The sequence below is a fragment of the Gigantopelta aegis genome, chromosome 2 (genome assembly GCF_016097555.1).
Source record: "Gigantopelta aegis isolate Gae_Host chromosome 2, Gae_host_genome, whole genome shotgun sequence".
Taxonomy (NCBI): Eukaryota; Metazoa; Mollusca; class Gastropoda; order Neomphalida; family Peltospiridae; genus Gigantopelta; species Gigantopelta aegis.
Genome location: NC_054700.1, coordinates 52018237 through 52036856, shown reverse-complemented (window position 1 = coordinate 52036856; position 18620 = coordinate 52018237). Strand labels below are relative to the sequence as shown.

Here is an 18620-nt window from a genome sequence, read left to right as displayed (position 1 = left end):
GTCAACGGCACGATAAGGGTTAAGTGTACCTTAAACCGCTGTTCAATAGCTCAGTTTTAGCATAATGTACCAAAGTGCCAGACGTTACGAATACAGCTCTTAATAAGTTGTGACGTCATTTGTAAATCAAAATGACACCCTATCAACATAATTTTTGACATTGTCCAAAGCTGACCCTTCATATGTCTTAACCTACATGTAGCTTCACTTCGGATAGCCACAAAATTGTCCGTATATACGTTGCATATAACTTTACATACGTTGCCATTCCCGTTTGTATTAACTGCAAAATCGTCGGAAAACCACCATTTTAAAAATGTTTTTCACTAATGGTGTCCTTTTTGTATTTTTTAGCATTAGGTCCTGACATTTTACAACTCTATAAGTAAATGTCCAGCTAAGGTATGTATGTATGTATGTATGTATGTATGCACACAAATGACTGTCAGGTCAGATGTCGGGAATTAATGTGCTTATATCAATTTAATGTTCAAGCACGCTCGTTGCGAGCACAATTTCTGACCAGGGGCTGTTGTTGTTGTTGTTGCAAGAATATTCTCTCTAGCCACCATTTACCCTTTCTGCCCTAGCTGTACCAATATCATGTTTACCGCTGATTTGTCCAACGATCCGAACCATCGTTTTGTCTGAAAAGCTATTTTGTTTAATTAATGTAAGTTAGCGTCATTTCCTAAAGGATCTTGGATACAGGTTTTATCTGGTACTGTTGTTATGGACCCGGTATATCATCTTTAGCCCCCAATTACATTTTCTCTACTAGCTGTATCAATAACATTGTATACTTGTTTACCGCCGATTTGACCAACAATCGCCGATCGTTTGTGTGCTGCTTTGTTAATATGTGAGCTGGCGTAATTTCAAAAGGGAACTTGGGTACAGGTTTTATCTGGGGCTGTTGTTGTTACTGGTGTATTCTCTCTAGCCACCCTTTCTCCACTTGCTGTATCAATAACATTGTATACTTGTTTACCGCCGATTTGACCAACGATCGCCGATCGTTTGTGTGCTGCTTTGTTGATATGTGAGCTGGCGTAATTTCAAAAAGGAACTTGGGTACAGGTTTTATCTGGGGCTGTTGTTGTTACTGGTGTATTCTCTCTAGCCACCATGTACCCTTTCTCCACTTTCTGTACAAATATTAAGTTTACCGCCGATTTGACCAACGATCACCTGTTGTTTCGTTTCATAACTCCTTTGTTAATAGTTATTGTGAGCTGGCGTGATTTCCAAAAGAAACTTGGGTACCTGATTTATCTGGGACTGTTGTTGTTGCGTGTATATTATATATATATCCCTCATTTACCTGTGTTCCAATAGCTGTACCAGTATGCTTACTAGTATATCTTTTTTACCAACGGTCCTATGTTATTTTGTCAGCAATTACAGAAGGATCGAGTGCGGGTTTATATAGGGCTGTCATTTACATTTTGATTTGGAAAAACGTGTAATCATAAAATATGCCATTTCTCTCCAATATCCGTACATGCACAATTGTGCGTTTACCAACCCGATTTACGAAAGGAATTTGGATGCAGGTTTGTAAAAGGTGTGAGAAAATAGGTGTTATTGGGCCGGCGATGGGGAACAACTAGGCCAGTTGGTTCTATCACATAAAGAAAGTACTAGTATATCAGGCCCGTATGCGGGCTTTTTAATGGGGCGGGGCGGGGCGGGCACTTGATCCTTCTGTAATTGCTGACAAAATAACATAGGACCGTTGGTAAAAAAGATATACTAGTAAGCATACTGGTACAGCTATTGGAACACTGGTACAGCTATTGGAACACAGGTAAATGAGGGATATACAGTACGCGAACAAACCATAATTGCGTCTAGACGGCGACTCCGTCCAAGCTAGACGGCGTCTAGACTAGTCGGCAAAATTTTAAAATTTCCTGTTTAGACGGTTGATCGGCGGTGGCTGCAGACACTGAAAACGTGCACGAGTTACTTGATTTGAGCCTCTTAAGTTTTTTTTTTGGGTTGTCAATTGCCACTACATGATGTTATGAAGTAAAAAAAAAAATATATATATATATATTTATTTCACGTGGTTTTTCTTAAATCGCGATTGACGTGTTTACAAGGCATTCGCACTACATTGAAAATAATAATTAAATAATAGATTTTTATTAACCAATAGCCCTTGTAGATCGTTCAGTGGGAAACGATTACAATAAACAAACAATGAACAGGAGTGTATGGAGAAGGAATAGTTCTTCGGTTTACTAAGGAAAGAAGTGAAATCGAGAGAAAAAGGGGGAAACGAAAGAATAAGCTTGTTTTTGCGTACGTGATAATTAGCACAGCAGTGGACAGTTCATTTCATTTGTGAGGGGATGTTGAATCTGTTTTTACGTTTACTACATTTAAAAAAGTTAAATAAATAATAATAGTAATAATAATAATAAAAGAGAAAATGATAAAAAATAAGTGTTTTTAAAAGGAGGGGGGGGGGGGGATACTGCGTGTTAATAAATATTTTAAAATAATAATAAGTTTCCTTTTGCCTACGTGACGATTGTCATGGGCAGCTATGGATATTGTTTTATTTGTCAGAGGGAATCAGGTTCCCAGGTCCGTAGGAATAAAATCTGGGAGAGGGTGCACAACTTAGCGGGGTATCACAGCCCCCATAGTGTGGAGATGGGACACGGGCCATATTTTTACTTTATTTTTGTCCTCGAGTGCAAGCGGGGCGGGCTGCTTCTCTCCCCCAACCTAAATTCCCACAGGCCTGGGATGTCGAATCTGTTCCCTGGAGCGTTAGTTTTCAAATTTTATTAATTTTCTTGTTTGGCCAATAAAATACATTACATATATGGTATTTGATCCCCGTTAAGTCTATTGGTATGTTTTATGATACCTTTTCAGGTGCTGCTGCCAATTTTGGAGCAAGTAGTATATTGTAGTATTTACTTTATTTTTGTGTGTGTCTTTGTTAAAGTTTTCAACAATAATAATAAAATGTGACTACAAAACTCATTGTATATTCACCGTCGTTTGACCAACGATCCCAACGATCGCGGGTTACATGTCGTTTACGAGTTTTGTTAAATAAATGTGTGTTGGCGTGATTTCCAAAAAGAACATGGGTACAGATTTTTTCTTGAGCTGTTGTTGTTTCAGGTTTATTCTCTCTATAGCACCCATTTATCTTTTCCTCCATTAACTATACAATATTACCTGTATACGTTCACCGCCGATGTGACCAACGACCCCAACGATCGCGGGTTACTTGTCGTTTACGAGTTTTGTTAAAAAAATATGTGTTGGCGTGATTTCCAAAAAGAACATGGGTACAGGTTTTTTCTTGAGCTGTTGTTTCAGGTTTATTCTCTCTATAGCACCCATTTATCTTTTCCTCCATTAACTATACAATATTACCTGTATACGTTCACCGCCGATGTGACCAACGACCCCAACGATCGCGGGTTACTTGTCGTTTACGAGTTTTGTTAAATAAATGTGTGTTGGCGTGATTTCCAAAATGAACATGGGTACAGGTTTTATCTGGAGCTATTGTTGTTGCAGATGTATTCTCTCTAACACCCATTTACCGTATCCTCCACTAATTGTACCAATATTACCTGTAAACGTGTACCGCCGATTTGACCAACGATCACAACGATCGCGGGTTACATGTCATTTACGAACTTTGTTAAATAAATGTGTTTTGGCGTGATTTCAAAAAGGAACATGGGTATAGGTTTTATCTGGAGCTGTTGTTGCAGATGTATTCTATCACCCATTTACCTTTTCCTCCACTAATTGTACCAATATTACCTGTATACGTTTACCGCCGATTTGACCAACGATCACGAGTCGTTTCGTCTGCGAGCTACTTTGTTAAAGGGACATTCGCGACTTTGCTGCAATTTTTAAGATGTTATCGACTAACAAGAGACCTTTTAACGATTGTAATTATATATCAAATATATTTTTATGCATAAAATATTAGTGGCTATATATTAAACGTGTTTCTGATCATTCTAATATGTGTAAATTTCATTTTATTTCCTAAAATATTTTTGTCCCTTTAAGACAAATTCCAGTTTGGGCTTCTTACACATTGAATATACAGACACTGATATTTTGAACAAGAAAATATATTTAATATGTAAGTTTAATCGTAGAAATATTTTATCAGTGGGAAACATCTTATAATGCAGCAAACTCAGGAATGTCCCTTTAACACAGGCACCAAGCGTTAGCAAGCAGAACAATACTGTCGAATTACGTACTTTACATGAACATGCACGCTCTTTGAACTGAATACACATTACGCAATACGGTTTTATGGCTCTTTGCTGTGTAGCTTTGTACTTGCTTTGGTGGGCTGTATGGAAAGATGGTAAGAACACATGTACGTACACCTGGTTGTGATGCAATCCACATGAACACCTGCATACATGTGCAGATGCAGACAATGACATAAAAACAAGTTTGTTAACTGGATTTTGAATACGGGGTTGTTGGGGTTTTTTTTGTTTGTTTGTTGTTGGGTTTTTTGGTATGTTTGTTGTTGTTGTTTTATCTGTTGCTTTGATATTGCAAGGACTGTCGGTCACGATCAAGCTTCATTTTGTCAATCCAATCTTGGAATAGTGGTAGTCCTCTTACTGCCGGTGCGGGAAGGATGAAGTTGTCTTGTGCCTTGCTCGGACGCATTCATTTAAGTCTAGAATCGTGGTCGATCCCCGCCAGTGGGATTATGTCTCGTTCCAGCTAGAAATTATGTACTATCATGGGGGGGTGGGGGGGGGGGGATATTTATAAATAATAAAATTGAAGTCAAAATATTTTTTTTTTTTTTTTTTTTTTTGGGGGGGGGGGGGGGGGGGAGGGATATAGCCTATAACAATGACCGCGGGGTGTATTTGAAAGGGGTGGATAGGGTGGGGGGCGTGGTGTGGGTTCAATGGCCTGGGAGATGAAAATAAATGTATTTCACGGTCTGAACCTGCTTCTCTGAGAAAAGTTTGAATTTCAGGTGTTAAAATGTCACATTTCCGGCCTTCTGAACAGAGTAACTGGAAAAGTGGGAGAATGAGGACTATTATGTCGGTACCTTTTAGGATATAAAAGGGACATTCCTGAGTTTGCTGCATTATAAGAAGTTTCCGACTAATAAAATATTTCTACGATTAAACTTGCATATTAAATATATTTTCTCGTTTAGAATATTAGTGTCTGTATATTAAATGTGTTTCTGGTCGTCTTAATATTTGTAAGAAGCCCAAACTGGATTTTGTCTAAAAAATTATTTTAGGAAATAAAATGAAATTTAACCTAGTACAAATATTAGAACGATCAGAAACACGTTTAATATACAGCCACTAATATTTTATGCAGAAAAAATATATTTGATATGTAATTACAATCGTTAGAAAATATCTGTTAGTCAATAACATCTTAAAAATTGCAGCAAAGTCGGGAATGTCCCTTTAATAGTTACATAGTAGGAGGGGAAGGGGAAATGCAATACATTTAGTCTAATTCAGCCAAACAAGTGAACACTAGATTAACAGTTAGGCCAATCTAATTAAAATTAGCTCCACTATTACATGTGGATCTAAAGACAGCCAGTTGGAGCTCATGTCCACCAATCAAAACCTTACTTGCAGAATCCTGCCAGTGATTTAAAAATAATTTGAAAACATTCCGAATTATCCTGAGGGTATACGACATGTTTCGTGTGAATTACGAATGCCTTAAAACATGTTTTATTTTATAAAATAAATAATTTGTAATGTAAAACTAAAGACTGATTTAGTTTTTTTAAATTTTATAAATAAATAAATAATTTTTAATGTAAAATTGAAGACTGATAACCCACCCCGTACGTATTGGTATGGTTCGCTGTACTGCGGCCACTAAAATAGACTCGCCCGATATTTTTAGAATTTATATGCTCCCAAATAACGTTATAAAAGGCGAAGTGTGATTGGTCAATATTTAAATTATTATTCAGTCGATTCTTGCATTCGATTCTTGCGCATTCCAGTTTATTTTCACGATGATGACGGACGTTAGCCCTTGATCTCTCGATCTGCCCCCCCCCCCCCCCCCCCCCCCTGGGGGGACTTATGAAGACGTACGGAATGCTGCTAGAATACCGGGTCTCGTACACCGGGTCACGGGCAACCGTGACCTTGGTGTACGGTGACCGGATTCAGAAGAAAGGAAGGTGGAGGAAGAGGAGACGTGTGCCAGCGGCGGCGCAGGGGGGTCAAAACCGGTGGCTAAACCGCCGGCGGCGACTCCTTCTGTTAGACCGCCGAACACCGCTCACCCGAGCAAGAAGTCAAGAGCAGAAGAGGTTCCGGCCCCGGATGTTCAAGCTTCTCTGCAAACGGAAGAGCCGGAGTCAGAGTTTGACACGGAAATCTGCGTCACACCATACAACCGGCCACCTGCACCTACTCCTTCGCAAGCGCTTCCGGACTTGTCGCCGATTATACTGGCGACACCCGTTGAGGCGCAGGCCCGGAAGATGGCCGTTGTCAAGAGGAGGGCGACCGCTCCCCCGGGGGCCATACCAGCCAAGTCGAGCCGCCCCTGTCAACCGCCGGAGACACCCAAACAACCAGTGGAGCAGTGGTCACTTCAGGCCAGCCGTCTCCCCCAGCGTTACCAACAACTGGTGAAGAATAACATCCGAGATGAACGCCAACTCATCAGCAGACCCAAGGCCCTAGCGTACAATCCATTGCAGCCAATCCAGACGAAGGGAGTTCGCTGTACATCGACTCAAGATGCGGGAGGGACACAACGCAGTTTGCGTCACCATCTGCCGGAGCGGAATTTTCAGCCAAGGACTGCTACTCTCGGAGATGGACAACCCGACAATACATCGCGTTCTGAAAACCGTTGCGGGGACTCACTACCGTTCCATCACCGAGGCGTTAGCAGACTCCGACTACCGGCAGTTCCTCCCGCAGCTTGAGACCACCGGGTACATCGGATCTCCATAGACGCCAACCTTTGCTAGGACAGGTATCAACCTCCTTTATTGGGCTAGTTAGACTTTAAACATTTCGAAAGCAGTTCAAAATTCTTTTGTTTATTTTTTTATAAGTAGTCTAACGCATTTTACTTTGGCGCCCGTTCAATTGCTCAAAATCACCTTAAAAACCTTTTGGCTGAGCAGTCTTAACTACTTTGGGTTAAAATTTTAGAGTCCGGACATGTTTTGGATGCAGTTACTCTTTGTAGACTTAGGTAAAATACAGGCTTCACCGAGGAATCGAAATTCAGCCAATCAGAGCACGGCTCCCACTCGGTGTACTTCAAGTTTACGAAGTGTCTGCTATTTGGTCCGCGCTCGCGTTGACCGTACTAAATGGCTTTTTTTCCAAATTCCGCCCACCTCAAACTTAACCCCCCCCCCCCTCCTGCTCCGGAGTTAGTCACTGGCGAAGTCAGAGGCTAAATCCGTGGTGGGCGTGCCTGAACCTTCGTGGATAGGGGCACGTAAAATGAGTTGCCCGTTGCCCGTAAATTATTATTTACAGACGAAATGTTACCTGGACATTGGGGACTACGCAGTGTTGTTAGTTTTAAATCACTGGCCGGATTCTGCAAGTAAGGTTTTGATTGGTGGACATGAGCTCCAACTGGCTGTCTTTAGATCCACATGTAATAGTGGAGCTAATTTTAATTAGATTGCAGTTAGGCACAAATTTAGAGGGTTCACCAAAAATAAAAATGCAGACAGTGGTCTCAAATTGTGTTCGTCAATAAGAACCAAAATTGTTCTGAATATGCAATTTAAATATGACTTGACCTGACTGAAATTTTAAACGGAGTGCTTTCATAATCAGGTTAGGTCAGGTCATAGGGTTTAACGTGCACATTCAGAGCTAGCTGTTTTAGCGCATGCCTGTCATGGGCACAGGTGCCGGCCTCAGCTGGCTCCTCCGTCTAGGACAGGAAAGGGTTGGGGTGGGTGGGAGAGGGGACTGTCTGCATTGGCAGGTGTAAGAGAGTAGCACGTCCAATCGGTAGCAGGTGGAGGTGGTTTTGGTGCTATGTCATTTGGGATATCCCGTAGGATTAAGCATAATTGATTGTAGGAAATTTGACGCATTTTTGAACGGTCCGCCTAAATGGAAATGGGGAGCTATATATATTTTTGAACTTAGTATGCCGAGAGTAGCTCGTTACTGGGACCTTGTTGGAGTTAAGATGTCTCCCTAGGTTGCCCATAGTGGCCCTTAAAAGGGCCCGATCTGTTCAGAAAAGGAAATATTCACTTTGTTTCACACACACACACACACACACACACACACATACATACCGATTGCCACATTTAGTAAAAAGTGTAGGCATTAGGACAAATATTGTTAAAATAGCAACTGATTCAAAATTGTAAGTACAAAAATACTAAATGAATTAAGAATAAAAGTACACAATATCGGTTGAATGCTCGCTTGCGGTGCTTGGGTCGCATGATCGAACCACCTCGGTGTATCCATTCACCTGATTGGATTTTTTTTCTCGTTCCAACTAGTGCACCACATCTGGTCAAAGGCTGTCATATGTATTTTTCTGTCTGTGGGAAAGAGCATAAAAAAGATCCCTTGCTGCATCGGAAAAAAAAATGTAGCGGGGTTTCTTCTGATGACAACGTGGTGTTTGACATCCAATAGCCTATGATCAATGTATTCTAGTGGTGTCATTAATGCACTTTAACTTCTAACAATATTAAAGTACAGATAAATGTTCATAAATGGTAAATTTTTAAATAACACCACAGTAAAAACGAGTAATATAAATAAATATTATGTACCGGCTTCGGTGGCGTCGTGGTTAGGCCATCGGTCTACAAGCTGGTAGGTACTGGTTTCGGATCCCAGTCGAGGCATGGGATTTTTAATCCAGATACTGACTCCAAACCCTGAGTGCTCCGCGAGGCTCAGTGGGTAGGTATAAACCACTTGCACCAACCAGTGATCCATAACTGGTTCAACAAAGGCCATGGTTTGTGCTATTCTGTCTGTGGGAAGCGCAAATAAAAGATCCCTTGCTGCCTATCGTAAAAAGAGTAGCCTATGTGGCGCCAGCGGGTTTCCTCTAAAAAAACGTTCTCAATTTCATGTCGGCTTTTTCTTTGACCTACAAGCCCAAGTCAAAACTAAAACAATGTCTATTTCTCAAGCAGCTCGTGCGTCTTTTTTCAGGGACAGTTCTAACATTGTCTGGGTCACCATAATGGATTAAGTACTAGCCAGTGCACTGTTCGACGATTAGTCTTCGAAATAATTATTATCTTTTGGATATAAATTAATAAATTAATTGTGCTAAATAATACTAACTTCATTTTTAGGGGTGATTTTAAAAAGTCAATGCAATAATTTGAATAAACAAAATCATGGGCTCCGTTTGTTTCGATGTTTGATCTCCCCGAGCAGTATGGTCTAATCGCGCGTGTGTGTGAGAGAGAGAGAGAGAGATCAGATGACGTCACACTGTTGCAGCATGCCACCTTCATTATATGTGACAATCGGTCACCATAATGGATTAAGTACTAGCCAGTGCACTGTTCGAAAAAAAAAGAGTAAAGTTTGTTTTATTTAACGACGCCGCTAGAGCACATTGATTTTTTATCTTATCATCGGCTATTGGACGTCAAACATATGGTCATTCTGACACTGTTTTTAGAGGAAACCCGCTGTCGCCACATAGGCTACTCTTTTTACGACAGGCAGCAAGGGATCTTTTATTTGCGCTTCCCACAGGCAGGATAGCACAAACCATGGCCTTTGTTGAACCAGTTATGGATCACTGGTCGGTGCAAGTGGTTTACACCTACCCATTGAGCCTTGCGGAGCACTCACTCAGGGTTTGGAGTCGGTATCTCGATTAAAAATCCCATGCCTCGACTGGGATCCGAACCCAGTACCTACCAGCCTGTAGACCGGTGGCCTGCCACGACGCCACCGAGGCCGGTTGCACTGTTCGACGATTAGTCTTCGAAATAATTATTATCTTTTGGATATAAATTAATAAATTAATTGTGCTAAATAATACTAACTTCATTTTTAGGGGTGATTTTAAAAAGTCAATGCAATAATTTGAATAAACAAAATCATGGGCTCCGTTTGTTTCGATGTTTGATCTCCCCGAGCAGTATGGTCTAATCGCGCGCGTGTGTGTGAGAGAGAGAGAGAGAGAGAGAGAGAGATCAGATGACGTCACACTGTTGCAGCATGCCACCTTCATTATATGTGACAATCGGTGAATCGACCGTTGCCAAACATGCAAATCGGGCCAGTTGTTTAAAAATTAATCACTGTGTAACCATTAGTTAAGAGAAATTATTAAAACCAAATATTAAATGATTTCAAAGAAATTTAAAAAAAAATAATTAAAATTTGACTTAGAACAGCATAATTAAAAATATATTAGGCTAACCCAGCAGTGGCCGTAGGAAGCTGCCAAAAGGAGTGGGGGGGGGGGGGGGGGGCGCACACCTATACACACACACACACACATACATATACATATATACTCTTCAAAAGAAGAAACGCAAAACCACATTGTCGTAACATTTGGAGAATTGATTTAATTATTGAATGGTGAGTCCGATAATTACCAAATGTTGCAGGATTGTTCACAATTCACTCTAGTCCATTGTGAGTAAGTGATAGGACACCACCAAGGTCAAGGTCATCTGGAGTCAATACCGGGTGTGGCCTCCGCGTGTGTTGACAACTGCCTGGCACCGCCTGCCCATTGAAGCAACCAGAGTACGGATGACGTCCCGGGGGATGGTGGCCCACTCGGCCTGCAAGGCTGCTGCCAGCTCGGGCAGGGTCTGGGGCTGTGGTTGTCGCAACATTCTTAACCATGGCTAGTTAATTTAGAAAATCACTGATCCCATGGTTAGTGGATTCTTAACCATGGCTAGTGGATTCTTAACCATGGCTAGTTAATTTAGAAACTCACCGATCCCATGGCTAGTGGATTCTTAACCATGGCTAGTGAATTCTTAACCATGGCTAGTTAATTTAGAAAATCACCGATCCCATGGCTAGTGGATTCTTAACCATGGCTAGTTAATTTAGAAAATCACCGATCCCATGGCTAGTGGATTCTTAAGTGGATTCTTAACCATGGCTAGTTAATTTAGAAAATCTACCCACTGAGTTATTAAAACTCGCTCTGGATTGTCTGTCCAGGACAGTGGGTTAGTGAGAGAGAAGTCGGTGTAGTGGCCTTACACCTACCCACTGAGTTATAAATCAGGTACCCAAGTTTCTTTTGGAAATCACGCCAGCTCACAATAACTATTAACAGGAGTTATGAAACGAAACAACAGGTGATCATCGTTGGTCAAATCGGCGGTAAACACAATATTTGTACAGCAAGTGTAGAAAGGGTAAATGGTGGCTAGAGAGAATACACCAGTAACAACAACAGCCCCAGATAAAACCGGTACACAAGTTCCTTTTTGAAATTACGCCAGCTCACATATTAACAAAGCAGCACACAAACGATCACCGATTGTTGGTCAAATCGGCGGTAAACAAGTATACAATGTTATTGATACAGCAAGTGGAGAACGGGTAAATGGTGGCTAGAGAGAATACACCAGTAACAATAACAGCCCCAGATAAAACCTGTACCCATGTTCCTTTTTGAAATTACGCCAGCTCACATATTAACAAAGCAGCACACAAACAATCGGCGATCGTTGGTCAAATCGGCGGTAAACAAGTATACAATGTTATTGATACAGCAAGTGGAGAAAGGGTAAATGGTGGCTAGAGAGAATACACCAGTAACAATAACAGCCCCAGATAAAACCTGTACCCAAGTTCCTTTTTGAAATTACGCCAGCTCACATATTAACAAAGCAGCACACAAACGATCGGCGATCGTTGGTCAAATCGGCGGTAAACAAGTATACAATGTTATTGATACAGCTAGTAGAGAAAATGTAATTGGGGTTAGAGATGATATACCGGGCCCATAACAACAGCCCCAGATAAAACCTGATCCTTTAGGAAATGACGCTAACTCACATTAATTAAATAAAACAGCTCGCAGACGAAACGATGGTTCGGATCGTTGGACAACTCGGCGGTAAATATGATATTGGTACAGCTAGAGCAGAAAGGGTAAATGGTGGATAGAGAGAATATTCTTGCAACAACAACAACAACAGCCCCAGATACAACCTTTACCAACGTTCCTTTTGGAAATCACGCCAACTCTCATATTGACAAATCAGCACACAAACAACCGGCGATCGTTGGGATCGTTGGTCAAATCGACGGTAAACAGAATGATATTGGTACAGCTAGTGAAAAGGTAAATGGGGTTAGATGTAACATATTTGCAGCAACAACATCCCCATATAAAACCTCTTCCAGGCACGTGTAGCACACACGTCTCCCACTTGTGGACGAATATGTACGGGGTTTTTTTGTTTTGTTTTTGTTTTGGGTTTTTTGTCCTATATATAAATAAAGATTTTTTAAAATTGGCTTGTGTTCCCTTCCCCACTAAAGACTGCCCTCTCCAAACCCCCACACCCGGATATTGTTACCATGTGCCTGCGTACGTTCCTATTGAAAATCACTCCCAACACATTTTTATATTAACAAAGCAGTTCACAGACGAAACGACTAACGATCATTTGTCAAATCGGCGGTAAACATACATGTATAATGATATTGGTACAGATAGTGAAGAAAATGTAAATGGGGGCTAGAGGGAATATATCCACAATAAAAACAGCCTCAAATAAAACCTGTACCCAAGTTCCTTTTGGAAATCTATTAACAAAGCAGCTTGCAGACCCGCTATCGTTTGGGCCATTGGTAAATTCAGCCGCAAACATAATGATATTGCAGGCGCGTGTGCACAAGGTTGTGCTTCAGGGTCTACCCTCCTCCCCCTTCCCGAATTTTCTTTTAAACATTTTTTTGTTTTTTTGCGAAGCATAACCCGACATTCCCTAAAAACATCTCTCACCAGTCTAGACACCCGTACTCATTTTTCTGCACATATGCCTGTGTACATTGTTTTGTAACCCCCCCCCCCCCCCCACCCCATAAATCTAGCTCGCCAGTCTAGACCCCCCCCCCCCCTGCTAACATTATTTTATACGCGCCTGCTTTGGCAAAAACAAAAAGAAAAAAAGAAACACATTTAAAAAAACACCCTAAATAATAATACATGTAATAATAATACAAATAAAATGAAGTTTTTGTTATCCGCTTGTGACAGACGTCACGTAGGCAAGCCACATGCACATTTATTTGTCGATTTCACTTCTTTTCTCTCGAAACCGCAATACCCCCCCCCCCCCCCCCCCCCCCCGACACATGCAGTGACGCTCCTTTTCCTTTATTACTACTAATGGTTTTCCTTTTTCAGCTATCTACAAGGGTTGTTGGTCAGTTAAATTACATCATGTGTTTGGTTTTAAAATTTATTATAGTCAGTATAGAGTGAATGATTTAAGATGCCAATCGGAGTATATCAATAACATAAGTTTTAGGATAATAATTTAATAATTCTGCTTTTAAAAAATGTAAACGCTGCGGCATAAAAGTTTTTTTTGTTTTTGTTTTTTTAAATTAAATTTATAACATATCGGCAGTTGACAACAACCAACAGATAAAGAGATCACAGATTCGCAGCAAAGTGACCGGTGAGAATTTGCAGAATCGCAGCAAGTTGTTACTGGTGTGAAACAAAATAGTCTGATAGCCAATTTGGTTTTAAACATCGTCCCTCAAACCACCCCCTCCCCAATTTTTTATTTTAAATCGGCCGTACATCGAAAAGTCAAACTGATCCCTATCATATATAATGAATTCTTCCACAGCTGATGCAAGTTGCACATGAGTCAGTTTCACAATTTATTTACTTTAAAAAAAAATTGAAACTTTTTTTTTTTCCAAGACCACCGAAACCGCGGAGCCGATTGCCGATATTGCCACTTTGGTTGGTTCGTGTACTGTACATGTAAATCTTGCTTCTTACTGTAATGATAACATTCTTATTTTTTCATGCTATGATGTATATTATTCATTCATACCTTCATTCACTCGCTTGAGGTGCTTGCATCGCAGGATCGAATCACCTCAGTGGATCCATTCAGCTGATTGGGGTTTTTTTTTCTCGTTCTAACCAGTGCACCACAAATGGACAAAGGCTGGGGTATGTGTTTTTCTGTCTGTGGGAAAGTGCATATAAAAGATCCCTTGTTGCATTAGAAAAAAATGTAGCAGGTTTTTCACATAATTATATTTGTGTTTATTTTGCAGAAAGCATCTGAAATTGTTCGCACCATGCTTCGTCTTAGTGAAGTGAAAACAGACCCATTTGCAGAGGTGACCTTGCCCTTGTCGTTCACTGAGGTAAGACAATCAAGGACTGTTTTTAGTACCCTACCTGTCCAACCGGAAAGGATTATAGGTGTTGTCTCCATCCTTCTGTCTGTCTGTCCATCTGTTCCGCATGTATTTTTATTTTAAAAAATTCACAATGCCTCAAGATATCTATCTGAAAATTTTTGTATTGCTTTATCATGTACTGTTACAGATCAGTTTTGACTTTCATGGCAATTTATCCATTTTTGACAGAGTTATAGCCCTTGAACAGAAGAGATATAAAAATGTGTCTTCCTGACTTTTTTTCCGAATCCCACAAGACATTGAGCTAAAATTTTGTGTATAACTTTATCGTGTACTGTTACAGATCAAGTTTGACTTTCATGGCAGTTTACCCATTTTTGACAGAGTTATAGCCCTTGAACAGAAGAGATATGAAAATGTGTCTTCTCAACTTTTTTTTCCGAATCCCACAAGACATTGAGCTAAAATTTTGTGTGTAGCTTTATCGTGTACTATTACAGATCAAGTTTGACTTTCATGGTGATTTACCCACTTTTCACAGAGTTATGGTCCTTGAACTTAGGAGATATGAAAAAAAACCTGATATTGAGTGAAAATATGTTTGTAAGTTTATCGTGTACTTTTACAGATTAAGTTTGACTTTCATTACAATTTAGCCATTTTTTACACAGTTATGGCCCTTGAAGTTAGGAGATACAAATAATTGTTGAGCTCAATAGGGTACATGTATTTCTTTAGCAGTACTCTCAGAATTAATCCTTGTTCACTTTGTGTAGACATTATCGCTACCTGTACATACCTGAACTGTGTAGACTGACAACATTTGTGGATTTCACGACTGTTATAAAATTATTAAAGGGACATTCCTGAGTTTGCTGCAATTTTTAAGATATTATTGACTAACAGAGACTTTTTAATGATTGTAATTACATAGCAAATATATTTTTCTGCATAAAATATTAGTGGCTGTATATTAAATGTGTTTCTGATTGTTCTCTGTAATGCCTGTTAACATCCTCCACTCCTTTATCTGTCACCGTGACCTAATTTGACCAACATTACCAGATTTATTTCTTGTTTTGGTTTTTTTTTAGTTTCTGTGGCAATACAAGATCAGAGTAAACAGGCCTTCATATTTCACAGAAACAATTGTTTTTGGTACTGTGTCAGTAAAAATCACGGAATCGAAATTTCGTTTATTATATTGAGTACGACTATTCAGCGGAACCTGATAACAGTTTCCGATGGATTCCCATGATCACAAGGCACGGAATCGAAATCCTATGTACCTAAAGGAAAAAGATGGCCATGGATGGCTGCATATTACTTTATATGTATGAATAACAATTAAAACATTGTCTTGCAAGTCACCCCACTTCCTAACCCACAGCTTTTTTTATTGTGTGTCTCCTTATCTCCCCTAGAGTATTACCTAATTGAAAAAAGAAATCGTAATCATATTAAATATTTTCAGTTCGATACATTTACTCATTAAACATTTGAAGGCATTTTTGTTTTTTCCCACTGTCCTGTTTATTTTTCTCTTTTTTTGAATTCCCACCTTACATCTTTTCAGTCTGACAGCTCTTCTTATCTTTCAACTTCTTTTTCGCTGTCTACTTCCACATCCAGTCCATATCTGTCCATACATGATATGTGCTTGTCACTTTCTTATTTGTGTCGTTTTTCCATCAGTTGTTTCTGTGGGCTTATAGTCAGTCCACTTCATAGAGTATTCAGTGGTTACCTGACACTGTTAACAGTGTAATAACATTTATACAAGTGGTATGCTGCTACCTAATTATATAACAGCAAAAGAACTGGAAGTGGTGCACTGGCAAAAGGGTCAATAACAAACAATTATATATATTTATGTTATATTAAAAAAATTGCATGGAAGTTATGAAGCAAATGCACTTCCTGAAGATAGCAGTCACATAGTCGTTTTGGACATTGTCCTATTAGACAGAATATTTTCTAACACGGAAATTTTAAATATATGGCTATTGAAAGTGAATGGTGGTTTACAGTCGAAATGGAAACTGCAACCATGTGTGCATTGGCAGTGAGGTCTCTTCTTTTGTGCTCTTAGCCAAGTATGACAAATTATCACTAGAGGCAGGGATGGTATTTTTACTGCTACGGTAACCTGTTTGGGGTGGGACGTGGCCTAGTGGTAAAACGATTGCTTGATGCACTGTCAGTCTGGGATCGATCCCCGTCGGTGGGCTCATTGGGCTATTTCTTGCTCCAGTCAGTGCACCACGACTGGTATATCGAAGGCCGTGGTATGGGTTATCCTGTCTGTGGGATAGTGCGTCGTTAAATAAAACATTTCTTTCTTTTTTTGGTAACCTGTTTTTATTCTCGTGTTCTGTCAAAATCTGGAGGCTGGTAGGTGAATCACCTCAAGTTAAGTAGCTCTTTGACCTGGGTTTTGTTCAGCCAACAACAGAAATACATTCACCTACATATGTAACTATGACACACTGTGTCGCAAGTTAAAGTAAATGACCGTATAAGGAACCAGTCTTGAAGCCCAAGATGTCCCAATTCTAAGAATTGTGTACCAAAGCGGCCCAAAATGTCTCAACTGCTAACTAGTGTGTTGAAATTTGTTTTGTTTAATGACACCACTAGAGCGCATTGCTTTATTAATCATTGGCAATTGGATGTCAAACATTTGGTAATTTTGACATTAGTAGAAAGGGATCTTTTATATACACCATCCCACAGACAGGATAGCACATACCAAGGCATTTGATATATTAGTCGTGCTATGTGTGTTGTTTGTGTGTGTGTGTGTGTGTGTGTGTGTGTGTGTGTGTACATGTAGGTGTGTGTAGGTGTGCACTCTGAATTTGTTATCCTGATTTGTGAACCCTATAAACAAAACGTAAACGCAGTTTGTTACATCTGATCCCATCCCCTTTTAAAAGCAGAATCCGCATGATGGTTTTTCAATCTGTACTTCTTGTTCTTTTCTAATTTGTTATGGTTTTCTTTTTGGTTTTATTATTAAAGGGTTGGACAGGTAATCTGCTGGTTTTCAGTTCATTTGTTTTCTTTGCAAAACTTCAGACATTAGAAACAGTATTTCTAGGAATACACAACATTATATTTCGTCAAAATATTTCTTCTTTGACTACAAAAGCCCTGTTAATTATAATTAACGCCCATAGAACCACCACACCACACAATACAACAACACAACACAATTCAATACAATAAAAATAAATATACTGTAGCACGAATTGACGTGTCAAACCCAAGTGGACTATAACATTTTGACACTTGACAGACCTGACTCGGTAGGTAATGGTAAGATTGGGGATGGATTTTGTATATAGCTAATTTAATGACTCTGTAGTATAATTATTGACTTTGTATTTATTAATGGCAATGTGTAAATAAATTATTGTTAAAGTCGCTCAATCTCCTGTAATGTATTATCTTCTAACTTCTTATTCTTATTCTTATTCTTATTATTACAATACATGACTGGGGTAAATCCTACAGAAAATCAGAATCCTATTGCCTGGATGAAAAAGTAGCCATGCCCCCCCCAATTAAGAAACGGGTGTAGATGAGCAGGGGTTCCTGCTACAGTACCCAGAATGGTCATTGGGCTTCAAACGTCTGAATTGTCATAGTTGTATAACAAACAAAAAACTAAAAAAAATTAATGCGAGTGACGGTGGGCAGACTAAAATGCGACATGAAATTAATGCGAGTGGCATCCTTATGAAATATTACTTTCCTTAGAACACATGTTTGTGTACTTTTCGGTTAAATCCAAGTTTCAGTGAACCCAGCTCATGTCAGTGTACACATCAGTAAACTTGGCAGGGGAAAATAAAAATTCAGCTGCTAAAATTACCCCAAAATTGCGAGTCATGTATAATGATCTTAACTTCTATTTAGCTGAGGCTGAGCTCGTGATTGTGTTATATTTTATAATGTTCTCAGGGGTTCTAATTCTTCACACACTGTCCCAAACTCTCCCCTCGGCTCATGATTGTGTTATATTTTATAATGTTCTCAAGGGTTCTAATTCTCCACACACTGTCCCAAACTCTCCCTTCGGCTCATGATTGTGTTATATTTTATAATGTTCTCAAGGGTTCTAATTCTCCACACACTGTCCCAAACTCTCCCTTCGGCTCATGATTGTGTTATATTTTATAATGTTCTCAAGGGTTCTAATTCTCCACACACTGT

At 39.7% G+C, this 18620-nt stretch overlaps 1 protein-coding gene across 2 annotated transcripts in view; it reads left to right on the top strand.

Annotated features, from left to right (window-relative positions):
• The window catches only part of LOC121386895 (DNA-directed RNA polymerase III subunit RPC3-like), a 92289-nt gene that overhangs the window by 33067 nt on the left and 40602 nt on the right, over positions 1–18620 (top strand). For both annotated transcript variants that reach the window (XM_041517939.1, XM_041517945.1), the window contains exon 6: positions 14310–14402. In XM_041517939.1, the coding sequence (XP_041373873.1) occupies positions 14310–14402 (93 nt within the window). The remainder of the gene's footprint in view (positions 1–14309; positions 14403–18620) is intronic.